Genomic DNA, 20,000 nt, shown 5'->3' on the forward strand with positions numbered 1-20,000 from the left:
GAGAACCAAAGAGAGAGAGAGAGAAAGACAAGGAGAGGGCAGAAGAGGTTCCCCAATTCATTTGAGTGCATCTGAGGATCCCATCCCAGGATTCTATCAAAGACTTTCTGTGGTCAACATGAAATTGAATCAAAGCCTTAGTTGATATAAATCTCTGGCATGCATTACATCAGGCCTTTCTTGTCTCATTCACAAGGCCCCAATTCAATCAAACACACATAGGAAAACTTCTCAACGTAATGCTTTCAGAGGGCTAAGAGAGAAAACATGACAAACAGTGAAGTCCCTGTCTGTGCTATGTGTTATGTATTAGAGTTGACATGAGACAATACATATACCTGCTCCCTTCCCTTTAAAAGAGAGCAAGAGAGGACATGACTAAAGATGAACAGGCTTATTAGATGATTGTCAGTTAGCTGTATCTAACCACAAAGTGGAAGGACCAACAGAAGAAAGAAAGAACCGAGGCCTAAAGTTTCCTTTAGTGGTTGATGCCCAGTAAAGACACAATATAAATCATTATCACTGTTCTCCTTCAATCAAAAACAGTCAAATATGGAGCGGCAAGTTGCCGGTTCAAATCCCTGCGCCCACTTGGTGAACATTCTGTGGATTTGCCCTTGAGCAAGGCACTTACCCCTAATTTATCCTGTAAGTCGCTCTCTATAATAGCGCCTGCGAAACGATTCAAATGTGAATCTATAACACTGTTACCAGATATATTTTAAGTACAAATAATCTCTCCCTCCGTCTCTCTGTCTCTCTCCCTTCCTACCTCCCCCCATCCTCCCTACCTCCCACCTGTAGAGTTCTAGAGAGGAGCAGGAGAATTGTCGTCTGGACTCCATGGTGTTACTGCTGATGAAGCTAGACCAGCTAGACGAGGAGATCGATACGGCCCTCAGCGCCTCCTCCTCCTCCCCCATGGCCATCACCCCCACCCTCAGGAGACACCAGCGAAGGGTCAGTACCAGTACACAGAGACAACTTTTACAATTTACAATATTGTCTCTAATTCTAGACATTCAGTTACATAGCATTGTTTAAATATTCCCGATGAAATGTTAATGGGGAGCTAACATGGCCGCCTTAGAATGTTGAAGTCTCATGTAAATGCATCATAATACAGAAACCTCAATGCCACAACTCTCTAAATACATGGCTCTGTCAGTACCTAGCTAGCTTCAGGAGAACCTAATGCTAACATGGCTAGCTTCAAAGGAATAAGTCATAGAAATAGCCATAAACTATTGCTCTAAAGTTTATCTCTAAACCAAATCAATGTCCTTCCTCGGTTGCAGGAAGTGGACTTCGACTCAGTAAAGCCCGTTGGGAGAGTGTCAAGCACTTCTCAGTCTGTGACTACTCCACAGCAGCATGAAGTATCCACTACTCTGTCCCCCGCTAGGCCGACTGCTGCTCCCGGTACCAAACCCAAGACTGGGGTAAATCAGTCAATCATCGTGACGCTTGTGCTTTATCCCAGATTTCAACCTCAAGTCAACCATATAGGGTGTCAAGGTTTTGGGGAACATTTCAATGGAAGTGTTAGGTTTGGTCACATTTTAACCTACCATTTCAAACACAATCCACAACAGGGGATTTGTTTGTGACAGATCTGTCAAACAACAACAGAGGTTTTAAGATTTGTTTTATTTCAAGGCAAATTCACGTTTTGTGACGGATCTGTAAAAGTTGATGTCAGTCAAAAGTGTAAAGGATCTCTGGTTCGTTCTAACCTGAAATATGTCTCTTAATGAATCTCTGGTTCCACCTGTCTCTTAATCTCTGGTTTTGTCTAGCCTGAAATCTGTCTCTTAATGGGTCGACCGGCTGGTCGCTCAAATGAGCAGCTATAGCAGGAGGTACGGGGCATTTCACACCAGGCCAACTGTGTGATTAGGTTTAGATCCCATCGGAGAAGGGAGAGAAGGCTTATTGCCTTTCTTTACACACCTCAAGTCCCTCCAATCCCTCTGTCTGTGTCTGTTTACTATACAGTCCCGTGAGGAGTGTTTGCAGTGCACTTAGTGAGCTGGCAAGGCACAAGTCACGCACTAAAACCCAGAGAGGTTCTCACAGACGAATGGAGGGATGGACCGACAGACAGCGAACACACACGCACGCGCACACACAGACACACACACACACACAAACACACACAGACTAACTCTGACTGGTAGGAATGTGGCTCAGCCATTCCGAGGGCCTGGTTCCTTGGCAGACAACTAAAGCCCGTAATTAGCAGGTTCCTGGGTCTTGAGCCACCTCGCCCCAACAAAAGGGTCATAGGGGGGGGGCTGGGGTCGTGACAGGACAGACCAAGTGGGGCGAAGGGGGCCGAGGGAGGGGGTGGGACTTTGTTCAAGAGAGATTTACATCTTGACCTCTTCAGTCGCTCACTTAATGGCTTTTCTGTCTGACTGTGTCGTCTTTGTGTTTTAGGGACAAGCACACAATGAACACACAGGTGGGTTGCCCATTTCTTGGACAAATCTTCTGGGACTGAATCACTTTATCCAGTGTTTGTTTTTGGCTGTTGTCTTGTGATTGAGGGGACGCTGAATTAGACACTGCTATTCTATTGACAAATTGCCACATTGAAAGACATACAACATTATGATTTGATAAAAAGAGATGATATGGAAGGTTATGCTCTTATCTGTTGTTTACAAACGCACCGGAAGTTCTTTGGGGTTCCAGGGTTCACTTCCGCTCCTCTTCAACAAGCTGTTAAAAAATGTATTTCAAAGATTATGGTCTTTTCACAAGCAATTCAACACTTCATAATGGAAGAAGGCCGTTACACAGAATGTATTGCTTAATCTCGTGAGTTATTTGTTATTTATCACCCGAGAATTGTGCTATTCAGACAAAATACTAGATAGGTGATTGGCTTTGTATCTTTAAACAGGAAAAACGGATTTCTGTGTTATCTGTTGTCATTCCTCTTCCATATTTAAACTCAGCAAAAAAAAAAACGTCCTCTCACTGTCAACTGCATTTATTTTCATCAACTTAACATAAGCTAAGTAAATATTTGTATGAATTTAACAAGATTCAATAACAGAGACATAATCTGAACAAGTCCCACAGACATGTGACTCACAGAAATTGAATAATGTGTCCCTGAAAAAAGGGACAAAAGTAACAGTCAGTATCCGGTGTGGCCACCAGCCGATTTAGGTACTGCAGTACATCTCCTCCTCGTGGACTGCACCAGATTTGCCAGTTCTTGCTGTGAGATGTTACCCCACTCTTCCACCAAGGCACCTGCAAGTTCCCAGACATTTCTGGGGGGAATGGCCCTAACCCTCACCCTCCGATCCAACAGGTCCCAGACGTGCTCAATGGGATTGAGATCTGGGCTCTTCGCTGGCCATGGCAGGACACTGACAATCCTGTCTTGCAGGAAATCACACACAGAACAAGCAGTATGACTGGTGGCATTGTCATGCTGGAGGGTCATGTCAGGATGAGCCTGCAGGAAGGGTACCACATGAGGGAGGAGGATGTAACACACAGCGTTGAGATTGCCTGCAATGACAACAAGCTCAGTCCGATGATGCTGTGACACACCGCCCCAGACCAAGACGGACCCTCCACCTCCAAATCGATCCCACTCCAGAGTACAGGCCTCGGTGTAACGCTCATTCCTTCGACGATAAACACGAATCCGACCATCACCCCTGGTGAGATAAAACCGAGACTCGTCAGTGAAGAGCCCTTTTTACCAGTCCTGTCTGGTCCAGCGACGGTGGGTTTGTGCCCATAGGCAACGTTGTTACAACAGGCCTGCAACAGGTTGTTACAACAGGCCGGCCTTACAACAGGCCTGCAAGCCCTCAGTCCAGCCTCTCTCAGCCTACTGCGGACAGTCTGAGCACTGATAGAGGAATTGTGCGTTACTGGTGTAACTCGGGCAGTTGTTGTTGCCATCCTGTACCTGTCCCGCAGGTGTGATGTTCAGATGTACCGATCCTGTATAGGTGTTGTTACACATGGTCTGCCACTGCGAGGATGATCAGCTGTCCATCCTGTCTCCCTGTAGCGCTGTCTTAGGCATATCACAGTACGGACATTGCAATTTATTGCCCTGGCCACATCTGCCGTCCTCATGCCTCCTTGCAGCAAGCCTAAGGCACGTTCACGCAGATGAGCAGGGACCGTGGGCATCTTTGTTTTGGTGTTTTTCAGAGTCAGTGAAAAGGCCTCTTTCGTGTCCTAAGTTTTCATAACTGTGACCTTAATTGACTACCGTCTGTAAACTGTTACTGTCTTAACGACCTTTCCACAGGTGCATGTTCATTTATCGTTCATGGTTCATTGAACAAGCATGGGAAACAGTGTTCAAACCCTTTACAATGAAGATCTGTGAAGTTGTTTGGATTGTTACGAATGATCTTTGAAAGACAGTGGCCTGAAAGAGGGACGTTTCTTTTTTCGTTGAGTTAATGTGTTATGTATGTCAAAACCTGAAGAAGAGTTTTAATTGTATTATTTTTTACATGTATTTTACATTCAGCCTCTATCTAGCAGTGCCGGTCTACAGACCAAAGGTTGAGATGAGAAGTTTATAGTTTTATTCTTAGACATGTGTCTTAGTGTTCTTTAGTGATGTTGTAACTGCAGACCTGTTCCAGGCCTTATAGACAGACTTCCACGAGCTGAAGAGACTAGCTGAAGAGACGAGCTGAAGAGACAAACTGAAGAGACGAGCTGAAGAGACGAGCTGAAGAGATGAGCTAAAGAGACGAACTGAAGAGACGAGCTGAAGAGATGAGTTGAAGAGACGAGCTAGAGAGACAAACTAAAGAGACGAGCTGAAGATATGAGCTGAAGAGACGAGCTAAAGAGACAAACTAAAGAGACGAGCGGAAGATACAAGCTGAAGAGACGAGCTGAAGAGACAAACTAAAGAGACGAGCTAAAGAGACAAACTAAAGAGACGAGCAGAAGAGACGAGCTGAAGAGACGAGCTGAAGAGACGAGCTGAAGAGACGAGCTGAAGAGACGAGCTAAAGAAATGAGTTGAAGAGACAAACTAAAGAGACGAGCTGAAGAGACGAGCTAAAGAGACGAGCTGAAGAGACCAACTAAAGAGACATGCTGAAGAGACGAGTTGAAGAGACGAGCTAAAGAGGCGAGCTAAAGTGACGAGCTGAAGAGACAAACTAAAGAGACATGCTGAAGAGACGAGCTGAAGAGACGAGCTGAAGAGACGAGCTAAAGAGACGAATTCAAGAGACAAACTAAATAGATGTGCTAAAGTAAACAGAGCTCTCTCACTGTGCCTAATAGACGTTGGAGAAAGACTTAGTCAGAGGAAACAGAGAGCATGTGTGTCTGCATGCGTGCGTGTGTGCATCTGACTGTATGTGTGTGTGTGTGTGTGTGTGTGTGTGTGTGTGTGTGTGTGTGTGTGTGTGTGTGTGTGTGTGTGTGTGTGTGTGTGTGTGTGTGTGTGTGTGTGTGTGTGTGTGTGTGTGTGTGTGTGTGTGTGTGTGTGTGTGATTCTGGGCACCTCTACAGTGGAGACCCCATGGAGTCAGTGAGTGATGGATTGAAGTGAAGAGGCGATGACTGTCTGAAGGGGTTGTGAGTGGTTAAGAGGATAGGGGTCTATTCAGGAACTGGAGTGGTGAGATGCCCACTCAATCCACTCTGATAGGACAAGGAGACGCTGGACAGACAGCTGGCCCTTTGAATGAAGGATAGGTATAGGTTGTCAAAAGATGGCAAAGCTGCAATGTCAAAATGGTGAAGGAGCAATGATTTCCCCTGATTTCCATCCCCCTCCTCTCTTGATATTGGGTCTCCAGATGCACTGGCATATGGGTAGGGTGTAATTAGCGGAACATTCCACCCGGATCGATTCCGGGGGGATGACTGACTGAGACATTTGATTAGTCCGTTGTGGGAGGTAATCCTGTGGAAAAGGCCTGATGGGATTCCCACAGTTTGAGAATTCCCAAAACGGAAATGGATGCTCCTTCTCCCTGGTTCCCACAGAGGCTGTGTATGTGTGATGATCCCACTCTAATAAAAGAAAATAACCTCACCCCTCCTCCAGACCCTCCCCCTCCATCTTACCTTCCTACTGTACTTACTGGAGGAGCAAGGGATAGTTAGGAGGGCAATCCTCTCTAAATCTTTTAACAATGGGGAGAGGGAGAGCAAAAAAAGAAAGAAAGAAATAAAGAGCATGGGGCCTGGTCCAAAGTAGTGCACTATACAGGGAATTTACATGTGTATTTTATTTCACCTTTATTCAACTAGGCAGGTTAAGAACAAATTGTTTTTTACAATGACGGCCTACCGGGGAACAGTGGGTTAAAAGGATCTCTACAGATCGGTGTCCCACCCTCGGGATGGTTGAGCTAATGTGCGCTAATGTGAGTAGCATGACGTTGTAAGTAACAAGAACAAGGACATAGACATATCAGATATGGGCAGAAAGCTTACATTCTTGTTAATCTAACTGCACTGTCCAATTTACAGTAGCTATTACAGTGAAAGAATACAATGCTGTTTTGATTTGATTAGGATCTCTTTTAGTCCCCATTTGGACTAATCTTCCAAGAGTCCTTAAACATTAAAATACAATTTATAATATAAACACACTTTCACATATAACACACTATTACAAACATACATACTATACTCATCTTAAGTTTAATTACATACAGTCGGGAGGAACTACTGAATATAATAGCAACGTCATCTCACCATCATTACGACCAGGAATATGACTTTCCCGAAGCGGATCCTGTGTTTTGCCTTCCACCCAGGACAATGGATCGGATCCCAGCCGGCGAACCTAAACAACGTCGCCGTAAAAGGGGCAAACGAATCGGTCTTCTGGTCAGGCTCCGGAGACGGGCACATCGCGCACCACTCCCTAGCATACTACTCGCCAATGTCCAGTCTCTTGACAACAAGGTTGATGAAATCCGAGCAATGGTAGCATTCCAGAGAGACATCAGAGACTGTAACGTTCTTTCTTTCACGGAAACATGGCTCACTTAAGACACGCTATTGGAGTGAGTACAGCTAGCTGGTCTCTTCATGCATCGCGCTGACAGAAACAAGCATCTTTCTGGTAAGAAGAGGGGCGGGGGGGTATGCCTTATGATTAATGAGACATGGTGTGATCATAACAACATACAGGAACTCAAGTCCTTCTGTTCACCTGACTTAGAATTCCTCCCAATCAAATGTCGACTTCATTATCTACCAAGAGAATTCTCTTCGATTATAATCACAACCATATATATTCCCCCCCAAGCATACACATCGATGGCCCTGAACAAACTTTCTTTGACTCTATGTAAACTGGAAACCACATATCCTGAGGCTGCATTCGTTGTAGCTGGGGATTTTAACAAGGCTAAACTGAAAACAAGACTCCCTAAATTGTATCAGCATATCGATTGTGCAACAAGGGCTGGTAAAACCCTGGATCATTGTTACTCAGCGACGCATATAAGGCCCTCATCCGCCCTCCTTTCGGGAAGGCTGACCACGACTCCATTTTGTTGCTTCCAGCTTATAGACAGAGACTAAAACAGGAAGCTCCCGCGCTGAGGTCTGTTCAACGCTGGTCCGACCAATCTGATTCCACACTTCAAGACTGCTTCGATTACGTGGATTGGGATATGTTACGCATTGCGTCCAACAACAACATTGATGAATACACTGATTCGGTGAGCGAGTTCATTAGAAAGTGCATTGGCGATGTCGTACCTACAGCAAATATTAAAACATTCCCAAACCAGAAATCGTGGATTGATGGCAGCATTCGCGCGAAACTGAAATCTCTAACCACTGCTTTTAAACAGGGCTAGGTGACTGGAAATATGACCGAATACAAATAGTTTAGCTATTCCCTCGCAAGGCAATCAAACAAGCTAAGCGTCAGTATTGAGACAAAGTAGAGTCGCAATTCAACGGCTCAGACACAAGAGGTATGTGGCAGGGTCTACAGTCAATCACGGATTACAAAAAGAAAACCAGCCCCGTCGCGGACCAGGATGTCTTGCTCCCGGACAGACTAAATAACTTCTTTGCTCGGTGTGTTTACGGACATATTCAATCAATCCTTATCCCAGTCTGCTGTCCCCACATGCTTCAAGAGGGCCACCATTGTTCCTGTTCCCAAGAAAGCTAAGGTAACTGAGCTAAATGACTACCGCCCGTAGCACTCACTTCGGTCATAATGAAGTGCTTTGAGAGACTAGTAAAGGACCATATCACCTCCACCCTACCTGACACCCTAGATCCCACTCCAATTTGCTTACTGCCCCAATAGGTCCACAGACAACGCAATCGCAACCACACTGCACACTGCCCTAACCCATCTGGACAAGAGGAATACCCATGTGAGAATGCTGTTCATCAACTACAGCTCAGCATTTAACACCATAGAACCATCCAAACTCGTCATCAAGCTCGAGACCCTGGGTTTTGACACCGCCCTGTGCAACTGGGTACTGGACTTCTTGACGGGCTGCCCCCAGGTGGTGAGGGTAGGTAACTACATCATCACCCCGCTGATCCTCAACACTGGGGCCACACAAGGGTACGTTCTGAGCCCTCTCCTGAACTCCCTGTTCACCCACGACTGCGTGGCCATGCACGCCTCCAACTCAATCATCAAGTTTGCGGACAACACTACAGTGGTAGGCTTGATTACCAACAACGACGAGATGGCCTACAGGGAGGAGGTGAGGGCCCTCGGAGTGTGGTGTCGGGAAAATAACCTCACACTCAACGTCAACAGAACAAAGGAGATGATCATTGACTTCAGGAAACAGCAGAGAGAGCATCCCCCTATCCACATCGACGGGACAGTAGTGGAGAGGGTAGTAAGTTTTAAGTTCCTCGGCATACACATCATGGACAAACTGAATTGGTCCACCCACACAGACAGTGTTGTGAAGAAGGCACAGCAGCGCCTCTTCAACCTCAGGAGGCTGAAGAAATGCACAATCGAGAGCATACTGTCGGGCTGTATCACCTCCTGGTACGGCAACTGCTCTGCCCACAGCCGTAAGGTTCCCCAGAGGGTAGTGAGGTCTGCACAACGCATCACCGGGGGCAAACTACCTCCCCTCCAGGACACCTACACCACCCGATGTCACAGGAAGGCCATAAAGATCATCAAGGACAACAACCACCCGAGCCACTGCCTGTTCACCCCGCTATCATCCAGAAGGCGAGGTCAGTACAGGTGCATCAAAGCAGGGACCGAGAGACTGAAAAACAGCTTCCATCTCAAGGCCATCAGACTGTTATACAGCCACCACTAACATTGAGTGGCTGCTGCCAACATACTGACTCAACTCCAGCCACTTTAATAATGGAAATTGATGTAAAAAAATGTATCACTAGCCACTTTAAACACCATAGTTTAATGTTTACATACCCTACATTACTCATCTCATATGTATATACTGTACTCTATACCTCTACGGCATCTTGCCATCTTTATGTAATACATGTATCACTAGCCACTTTAAACAATGGCACTTTTATGTTTACATACCCTACATTACTCATCTCATATGTATATACTGTACTCAATACCATCTACTGCATCTTGCCTATGCCGTTCTGTACCATCACTCATTCATATATCTTTATGTACATATTCTTTATCCCTTTACACTTGTGTGTATAAGGTAGTTGTTGTGGAATTGTTAGGTTAGATTACTCGTTGGTTATTACTGCATTGTCGGAACTAGAACCACAAGCATTTCGCTACACTCGCATTAATATCTGCTAACCATGTGTATGTCACAAATAAAATTTGATTTGATTTAAACATAATGACACAATAAAAAAATATTGATTCTTCATCTACTATAGTCCCACAACATTTTTATGTATTAAATTTAAATAGTTTTAAAATAATGTTTAAAATTTAATATTGAAAGGTTTCTGGTTTTCTTAGATAATTTATTACATTTCTTTATTGCTCTAAATCCAAATGTTCTTTTGCCTATTTTGCTCTTCTGTCTGGATACGCAGAGATGGTGGACAATCTATTCCTAGTATTTATGGAATGTCTGTCTATTGTTTTTTTCAATTATCTTGTCGATTGATGACCAACCAAGAACATTGCGCATGACTGCAACAGAAGAACCATATCTCCACCTTAAAACAATCCTTGCTGCTTTGTTCTGTGCATTCTGTAGCCTCCTAACTTCACTTGATGATGCATTTCCCCAGACCACAGAACAGTAGTTCACCTGACTCTCAATTAATGCTTCTGTTATTTGCTGAATAATTTTTCCTGGTAAATATGTTGCTATCCTTCTGATTATGCATGCAGTTTTAATAATTGTTTTACATAGATTAGTTATTTGAGACGACCATGATAAGCAGTTGTCTAGCTGCACTCCCAATAGTTTGGTTTCTGCCACTTCTTCAATATGTACTCCTCCCATACTTAATTGTATCCCATGTTGTTTTGCCCTTTTCCTCGTGGAACAGACCAACATAACTTTGGTTTTCTTGGTGTTTAAAACAAGTTTGTTTTGGCAAACCCACTCCCTGATATTCTCCAAATCTCCTTGTAAAGCTTGCTGTACCTGTTGAACCGATTGTCTTGCTGCATATATTGTAGTATCATCTACAAATATAGTAGCTTGAGTTTCAGCTAAGGCATAGGGAAGGTCATTGGTATATATTAAATAAAGAAGTGTCCCAAGGCAGCTGCCCTGCGGTATTCCACAGTTTAACACATGAGGGGAAGAAAATTAACCATTTATATAGGTGGACTGTTTCCTGTCAGTTAGATATGACTGTAACCAATTCAATGCTACCTCCTTAAAACCATAATTCATTAATTTTATCAAAATTATTTCATGATCAACTAAATCAAATGCTGCACTGAAACCTAAAAATAGTACAAACATGCCATTATCAATAGCATTGAGCCACTGGTCAGCCATGTCAACCAATGCAGTGGTAGTGGAATGGTTTTAGCGATACGCATGCTGATTGGCTGTAATCAGATCAATCTTTTCCATGTACTCCCATATTTGTCTACTCACAATACCCTCCAATATCTTACTGAGTGTAGGGAGTTGGTCGACTGTTGGCAGGAGTAATGGGTTCTTTGTAGTCTTTCGGAATAGGACACTTCAAAAACATCAAAGTGTTTCCTTTCAAATGGTATCAAGAAAATGTATATCCTTACTTTAGGTCCTAAGCTACAGACAGTTAGATTTGGGTATGTCATTTTAGAAGAAAATTGAAAAAATGGGCGGATTAACTGCCTTGTTCAGGAGCAGAACGACAGATTTTTACCTTGTCATCTCAGGGATTAAATCCAGCAACCTTTCGGTTACTGACCAAACGCTCTAACCGCTAGGCTACCTGCCACCCCAAGGGTGCCATTTGGTATGCACTTAGAGGGATAGCGATAGAGAGATAGAGAGGGGGTGCATGAAAGTGATAGAGACAGGCGGACTCATTTATCATGTGGCAGACCTAATCACTCATTCCTGTCGAGTCATATCCACACAAACGGCAGGAACGTGAGCGACCCCTCATAAGGAAGATGTAAGCCACTCGAGGGGTGTAGGCCAAAGGAATTCTAATGGAAAATAGGGCACCATCTAAGTCTGAGATGGGACGAGAAGAAAGGGAGGAATGTGCAGAGAAAGGGAAAAGAGAGATCAAGGGTCTGGCTAATGTAATGAAATGACAGCAGGGAGGAGATCCTGCTACTGATCTTGGTCAGGCTAGTGTTGGCTAGCACATGGCTAATGTCTGCACTGAAGAGGGTTATGAGCTAGGACTGCTAACACGCTGGATAGCTAAACCTAGTTTTTAGCATATTAACACAGTGGCTAAGTAAATAAAACATATATTTATTAGCATGCTAACACACTAGATAGCTAAACAACGTTGCTAGCATGCTTAGACTCAAGCTGGCTAATCAAAATATCTATCTATTTGCATGCTCACATGCCAGCTAAGTTAACTGAACAAAACAGCTATTTATTAGCATCGATATCAATGGACATTAGTTGCTCACAGTCGTGTTCAGTAGGCCTAGCACATGCACTGCAGACATTAATCTCTAACATGTAGGCTTCCGAAAGTTGTAGCGTCTATTCATTGTATTACATATCTAACATGTCTACTTCCAAAAGTGATAGCATGTCTGTGTAACAGATGTACTCTCCTTGCGTTGTGTTTTCTCCTAATAAATCACATCAGCCAGTGGTCCCAGTTGAGCATTATTTATTTCTGTTGCTGTTGTTAAATGAGAAACAGCACGTTAGTTGTGCAGGGCTTAACGATTTTGATGGCTGTCGATGGCAAAATCCCTTGCATCACATTTTCATACTGGGCGAACAAAATACAAAAATACAATACAACATATAACATGTGTAAATACCTGTTGTTAAATAGGAAACAGCACATCAGTTGTGCAGGGCTGAACGGTATTGTTAAATACGAAACAGCAGGTTAGTTGTGCAGGGATTATTGTTATTGTTAAATAGGAAACAGCACGTTAGTTGTGCAGGGATTATTGTTATTGTTAAATAGGAAATAGCACGTTAGTTGTGCAGGGCTTAATGTTATTGATGGCTGTCAATGGTAAAACCTGTAGCATGAAGACAACTGTGTTAGCAGTGATCTTATGTGACCATTGTATCGTTGTATGCTAGCTAACACACTTGTTTACAGCAATCATATACATTACATTACATTTAAGTCATTTAGCAGACGCTCTTATCCAGAGCGACTTACAAATTGGGTACATACCAAGCACATTCCAGAAAGCCCCCCAATCCCTAACAGGTACCATATACCCACACATGTATAAATCAGTAATGTACAGCAAACTTGTACACATTGTAAAATAGAAAATAGAAAACAGTATTCAGAACGTGACCTACCCCTTGCATCACATTTTCATACTAGGAAGACCTGATCTTCCCCTATTTGCAAGCGGGGCCAATCACAACACGCCTTATTGTCATCATAGTTGAACCAACCAATAAGAATGCTTGAACATTAAATACACCTTTCTTTAGATGCAAGTGGAAACATAAGCAACCCTGTTACATGTTTTCATTGTGTCACATATCTAACATGTCTGCTTCAGAAAGTTATAGCATGTCTCTTCATTGTATTTCATATCTGCAACGTTCAGTACCAAAGTGAACACAACTCACAATTCACACTAATTTAATTAGAGTATCCGATTGGATTATAGACAGGAAATGAATGAGGGGGAGGTCTATAATGGACAGTTTATGAGCAGGCAGGGGCATTGGGTTAACTGTGAGTATTTTCAACATGTAGACAGATCTTCCATTGATGCAGCATTTGTTCCTTGGACACGACAATGGTGCAAATGTCTACAACAGCAGGACTCCCTCTTTATCTTGTTGATGGCAGTGGTCTGCACTGTGTGTGTGTGTGTGTGTGTGTGTGTGTGTGTGTGTGTGTGTGTGTGTGTGTGTGTGTGTGTGTGTGTGTGTGTGTGTGTGTGTGTGTGTGTGTGTGTGTGTGTGTGTCTTACCAGGTAAATACAAGGAAGATTGGTCATTGTGCTAAATGCCCCCTCTCTCACACACACACACACACACACACACACACACACACACACACACACACACACACACACACACACACACACACACACACACACATACACACACACACACACACAGACACACACACACACACACACACACACACACACACACACACACACACAAACTGTCTATACTGTTATACTTTCCCTATCTGTCTCCATGGTTGGACTTTTGGTTGGAGATAAGACTGAACTCCATCTTTAAAAACAAACATTTTTGATAAACGAAAATGCATTCCAAGTAAGCACTGCTAACCTTCACCACTCCACAGTCTTCATCAAGCATGCCACCATTTTGTTTTCTCATGACAACTGGTGTTTATGTAACAGTGACAAAGTCCTAGAATCCTGACATGTGGCTTTGGCGTGTTGTTTTGAATGGACACTGACTAAGGTATGTGTCACAATTTATGAATTGCAGTGACAGTGCCATAGCGAGTGGCTATTCTTGGCTACGCTGTACTCTCGTTGGGGTTCTGTGTGCGGTGACCTAGCAGGTGGTTTTCATTCTTGTGTGTTGTTGTGGGGCTGTAGTTGTGGTGGTGGATGGTGCACCATAGCAGGTGTCTTTCTCTCGGCAGTAAAGTTTGTTATTGTTTGGCCTCATGCTCGTGGTTGCCGTGGCAGGTTGCTGTCTTTGCATTGTAGCGAGAGCTATTTTAACGGAGGTGTTAAGTTATAGCGGCTAGGATTAAGGTAAATTAAGTTAAATTGGGATGTGATTGTTTGTCATAATGAGGTATGTGGAGGGATCTGTGGTGATTTGCCTTATATCTTATTTGTTTAATTGTCTTATCTTTTGGACATGTAACATGAAATTGTCAATTTTCTAGGATCATAATATGATTTGATATAAAATATGACTGATGAGGTGTGTCATAGTGGCTTCCCAGTCTTTTGTTGTGTGGTGCGTTTTAACATGGTGCTATTCTTAGGGGATTTGTGGCAGCAGTAGAGGATGTCACATGTCAGGGCAGAGGCCCCTTAAATGGTACAGTCGGAAACAACATATCAATCACTCTCTGGGAGAAGAGTTCCCCAACAGCACAGGGCCGCCAAAAAACAAACCTTCTGTTTACCAACAGATAGGTTATGTCCCAAATGGCTCTCTTTGTCCTACTGTATATAGTGCACTACTTTTGACCAGAGCCCTATGGTGCAGCACACATAGACATCCCTCAACCGTCTGTTAAATGTAGCACCCCAGATTCTAACATAGATGTACTTGTTATGTATACCAACTCTAACCGATACAAACTCTGACTTATACTAACTCTGACCTATACATTGGGGGATGGTGGATTGTGAGGGTGGGGAGTGGAGGGAGAGATTTTTTCAGGGGGGGCTGTAGGGGGGCCTCGGATGGTTGAGGGGCAGCTCTTGAGAACTGTGGGGGATCTCGGTTGGTTGAGGGGCAGCTGTTGGCAACTGTGGCAGGGGCCTTAGATGGTTGAGGGGCAGCTCTTGGGAACTGTGGGGGGGTCTCGTATGGTTGAGGGGCAGCTCTTGGGAACTGTGGGGGGGTCTCGTATGGTTAAGGGGCAGCTCTTGGGAACTGTGGGGGTCTCGTATGGTTAAGGGGCTGCTCTTGGGAACTGTGGGGGGTCTCGGATGGTTGAGGGGCAGCTCTTGGGAACTGTGGGGGGTCTCGGATGGTTAAAGGGCAGCTCTTGGGAACTGTGGGGGGTCTCGGTTGGTTAAGGGGCAGCTCTTGGGAACTGTGGGGGGGGTCTCGTATGGTTGAGGGGCAGCTCTTGGGAACTGTGGGGGGTCTCGGATGGTTAAGGGGCAGCTCTTGGGAACTGTGCGGGGGTCTCGTATGGTTAAGGGGCAGCTCTTGGGAACTGTGGGGGGTCTCGGATGGTTAAGGGGCAGCTCTTGGGAACTGTGGGGGTCTCGAATGGTTGAGGGGCAGCTTTGGGAACTGTGGGGGGTCTCGTATGGTTAAGGGGCAGCTCTTGGGAACTGTGGGGGGTCTCGTATGGTTAAGGGGCAGCTCTTGGGAACTGTGGGGGGGGTCTCGTATGGTTGAGGGGCAGCTCTTGGGAACTGTGGGGGGTCTCGGATGGTTAAGGGGCAGCTCTTGGGAACTGTGGGGGGTCTCGTATGGTTGAGGGGCAGCTCTTGGGAACTGTGGGGGGGTTAAGGGGCAGCTCTCGTATGGTTAAGGGGCAGCTCTTGGGAACTGTGGGGGGGGGGGCAGCTCTCGTATGGTTAAGGGGCAGCTCTTGGGAACTGTGGGGGGGTCTCGGATGGTTAAGGGGCAGCTCTTGGGAACTGTGGGGGGGGGGGGGTCTCGTATGGTTAAGGGGCAGCTCTTGGGAACTGTGGGGGGTCTCGTATGGTTGAGGGGCAGCTCTTGGGAACTGTGGGGGGGTCTCGTATGGTTAAGGGGCAGCTCTTGGGAACTGTGGGGGGTCTCGTATGGTTGAGGGGCAGCTCTTGGGAACTGTGGGGGGGTCTCGTATGGTTAAGGGGCAGCTCTTGGGAACTGTGGGGGGGTCTCGGATGGTTAAGGGGCAGCTCTTGGGAACTGTGGGGGGGTCTCGGATGGTTAAGGGGCAGCTCTTGGGAACTGTGGGGGGGTCTCGTATGGTTGAGGGCAGCTCTTGGGAACTGTGCGGGGGATCTTGGATGGTTGGTGGCCTGGCGGTTGGGAGTTTGGGCAGATAGGGGCGCTTGACCCTGGTTGCTCCTGTGGGTCGTTCTGGATGGGAGTGTCTGCTAGATGACTGAATGTAATGTAAATGTTGAGTGGCTTGTTGAGTGGCTTTATGTTTTAATTTTCAATCAAAATACATAAAGAATCAGACCTATACAAGCTCCATTGCCCCTCAACATTCCATAACCATCCAACCTCTTGGCATTGGTTCTGTCTTCCATCTCCCTGGCAAACATGCTCAAAACAAACCATCTGTCATATCTCGCCGCTGTTCGGTCGCTGTTTGACAATGCGTGATGTAACGCTGTAATTATGTGTTAGAATTCCAAGTGTCTGAGTTGTCTTGTACCTGTTAGGTCCAAAGGGTTAGGCAAGAATATAGATATAGATGCTTGTAGATGGACACAAGAGGGACTACTTTTTGATTTATTGCCTGTTGGGTTAGTTATGCATGTGTTTATTTATCTTGTGTGGATATGGACAATAGCTGTGCTGAGGCGTCTGTGATAAGGCCACAGGCTGTAGCTGTCGTTTGTCCTTCCTCTCTCTCTTGTCCTGTTTGGCAAGTGGCCACCAACACACAGTCCCTGAACATCCTTTATCCATAACCAGAAACCACACCTTGGCTTTCCAATGGGCCTATATAGAACTGGATCTCTCTCTATCTCTCTCTCTATCTCTCCATCTCTGACAATATTACTCTCTCCCTCTATCTCTCTCTCTATTTCCCTCCCTCTCCCTCACATCCATTCTTCTACATGCTAATAATATCTATATCTTATTATATGGGCCTACAATTGCTTACCTTCACATTCCTCTGTTGCTCTACAGACAACATTTGAATTAAAGTCAGTCAACAGCATGGTGGGAAACCAGCATTATTTCAATGTCACATCTGTAGGTATACTGTCCGGTCATGGCCGAGTTAGTCGGCTTTCTGCTGTGTTGTTTTCCCTGACCCTGACTGAGGCCAATCTGCGCTGAACACACAGCTGCAGGAGCACAAACAGAGGCCTGCCTCAGCCTCTCAGCCCCTCAGCCTCTCTTATTCCCTCAGCCCCTCTCAGCCTCTCAGTCTCTCAGCCTCTCAGCCCCTCTCAGCCTCTCAGTCTCTCAGCCTCTCAGCCCCTCAGCCTCTCTTATTCCCTCAGCCCCTCTCAGCCCAACGAGCCTCTCAGCCCCTCTCAGTCTCTCAGCCCCTCTCAGCCCAACGAGCCTCTCAGCCCCTCTCAGCCTCTCAGCCTCTCAGCCCCTCTTATTCCCTCAGCCCCTCTCAGACCCTCTCAGCCCCTCTCAGCCTCTCAGCCTCTCAGCCCCTCTCAGCCTCTCAGCCCCTCTCAGCCCCTCTCAGCCCAACGAGCCTCTCAGCCCCTCTCAGCCCCTCTCAGCCCAACGAGCCTCTCAGCCCTCTCAGCCTCAACAGCCCCTCTCAGCCCCTCTCAGCCCAACAGCCTCTCAGCCCCTCTCAGTCTCTCAGCCCCTCTCAGCCTCTCAGCCCCTCTCAGCCCAACGAGCCTCTCAGCCCCTCTCAGTCTCTCAGCCCCTCTCAGCCTCTCAGCCCCTCTCAGTCTCTCAGCCCCTCTCAGCCTCTCAGCCCCTCTCAGCCCAACGAGCCTCTCAGCCCCTCTCAGCCTCTCAGCCCCTCTCAGCCCCTCTCAGCCCAACGAGCCTCTCAGCCCCTCTCAGTCTCTCAGCCTCTCAGCCTCTCAGCCCCTCTCAGCCTCTCAGCCCCTCTCAGCCCCTCTCAGCCCAACGAGCCTCTCAGCCCCTCTCAGCCCCTCTCAGCCCAACGAGCCTCTCAGCCCCTCTCAGCCTCTCAGCCTCTCAGTCTCTCAGCCCCTCTCAGCCCAACGAGCCTCTCAGCCCCTCTCAGCCTCTCAGCCCCTCTCAGCCCCTCTCAGCCCAACGAGCCTCTCAGCCCCTCTCAGTCTCTCAGCCCCTCTCAGCCTCTCAGCCCCTCTCAGCCCCTCTCAGCCCCTCTCAGCCCCTCAGCCTCTCCCTCAGCCCCTCTCAGCCCAACGAGCCTCTCAGCCCCTCTCAGTCTCTCAGCCCCTCTCAGCCTCTCAGCCCCTCTCAGCCCCTCTCAGCCCCTCTCAGCCTCTCAGCCCCTCAGCCTCTCAGCCTCTCAGCCCCTCTTATTCCCTCAGCCCCTTTCAGCCCAACGAGCCTCTCAGCCCCTCTCAGCCTCTCAGCCCCTCAGCCCCTCAGCCCCTCTTATTCCCTCAGCCCCTCTCAGCCCCTCTCAGCCTCTCAGTCTCTCTCAGCCCCTCAGCCCCTCTCAGCCCAACGAGCCTCTCAGCCCCTCTCAGCCTCTCAGTCTCTCAGCCCCTCTCAGCCTCTCATCCTCTCAGCCCCTCTCAGCCCCTCAGCCCCTCTTATTCCCTCAGCCCCTCTCAGCCCAACGAGCCTCTCAGCCCCTCTCAGCCTCTCAGTCTCTCAGCCACGGTCAAAAAGGAGAGGGAAAGAAAAGAGGAGCGAAAAAGAAGATTGTTTTTGGAACAGGATGTGGAAAAAAATGAACTTCTTCTTTACCTCTGTACGGAAATCTCTTATTTCCTGCCGATTCAAGGTTGCATGGATTGTATTAGTTATTCCAAAAACTGGGCAGAACACAGAGGGGCTTTTTCTCAGTCGGTGGGAGACAGGCCTTTTAATTAACAAGACATGGAAGAAGAAGAACAAAATAATACTGAAATGTGAAATTGTTTTGTAAAACGTTGCCACGTTACTCATGACTTTTGTGGTGAAAATCCTAACTGATGCAGAATGATCTGTCTCGTTGTAAATTCAAGGAAATGATTCAGTCCACCTACTGGACAGCATGTCCCTACATCTTCTAACTTTGAGCCACCAGAAAGACAGAAATACAATGGCAAACTGAAGACCCCCAGTCCGCTGGGCCCATATAATACCACCCTGTTCAGTGACGTAGTGGTCAAACATATTTGGTGGGAAAACGCTAATCGCCATTCGTGGTGAGTAAAGTACCGCTCCATATACTGGTGGGTGAACTCTTACAGAAAATTAAAAAGGTGAGTAATGGGCATTTATGTGCATTCACCATCCACCAATCAACTGGTCCTGTAGTGTTATGACTGGATCTGTAGTATTATGACTGGATATGTAGTGTTATGACTGGATATGTAGTGTTATGACTGGATCTGTAGTGTTATGACTGGTCCTGTAGTGTTATGACTGGATCTGTAGTGTTATGACTGGTCCTGTAGTGTTATGACTGGATCTGTAGTGTTATGACTGGATCTGTAGTGTTATGACTGGTCCTGTAGTGTTATGACTGGATCTGTAGTGTTATGACTGGATCTGTAGTGTTATGACTGGTCCTGTAGTGTTATGACTGGATATGTAGTGTTATGACTGGATCTGTAGTGTTATGACTGGATATGTAGTGTTATGACTGGATCTGTAGTGTTATGACTGGTCATGTAGTGTTATGACTGGATCTGTAGTGTTATGACTGGATCTGTAGTGTTATGACTGGATATGTAGTGTTATGACTGGATATGTAGTGTTATGACTGGATCTGTAGTGTTATGACTGGATCTGTAGTGTTATGACTGGATCTGTAGTGTTATGACTGGTCCTGTAGTGTTATGACTGGTCATATAGTGTTATGACTGGATCTGTAGTGTTATGACTGGATCTGTAGTCTTATGACTGGATATGTAGTGTTATGACTGGATATGTAGTGTTATG

The 20,000-nt window shown here is 46.1% G+C and overlaps 1 protein-coding gene across 1 annotated transcript in view; it reads left to right on the forward strand.

Annotated features, from left to right (window-relative positions):
• LOC135507149 (rho GTPase-activating protein 7-like) overlaps nucleotides 1–20,000 on the forward strand; it is a 182,851-nt gene that overhangs the window by 25,115 nt on the left and 137,736 nt on the right. Inside the window, 2 exon segments of the mRNA XM_064926731.1 lie at nucleotides 808–963; nucleotides 1,302–1,445. Coding sequence (XP_064782803.1) covers nucleotides 808–963; nucleotides 1,302–1,445 — 300 coding nt within the window.

The sequence above is a fragment of the Oncorhynchus masou genome, chromosome 20, assembly GCF_036934945.1.
Source record: "Oncorhynchus masou masou isolate Uvic2021 chromosome 20, UVic_Omas_1.1, whole genome shotgun sequence".
NCBI classification, from domain to species: Eukaryota; Metazoa; Chordata; class Actinopteri; order Salmoniformes; family Salmonidae; genus Oncorhynchus; species Oncorhynchus masou.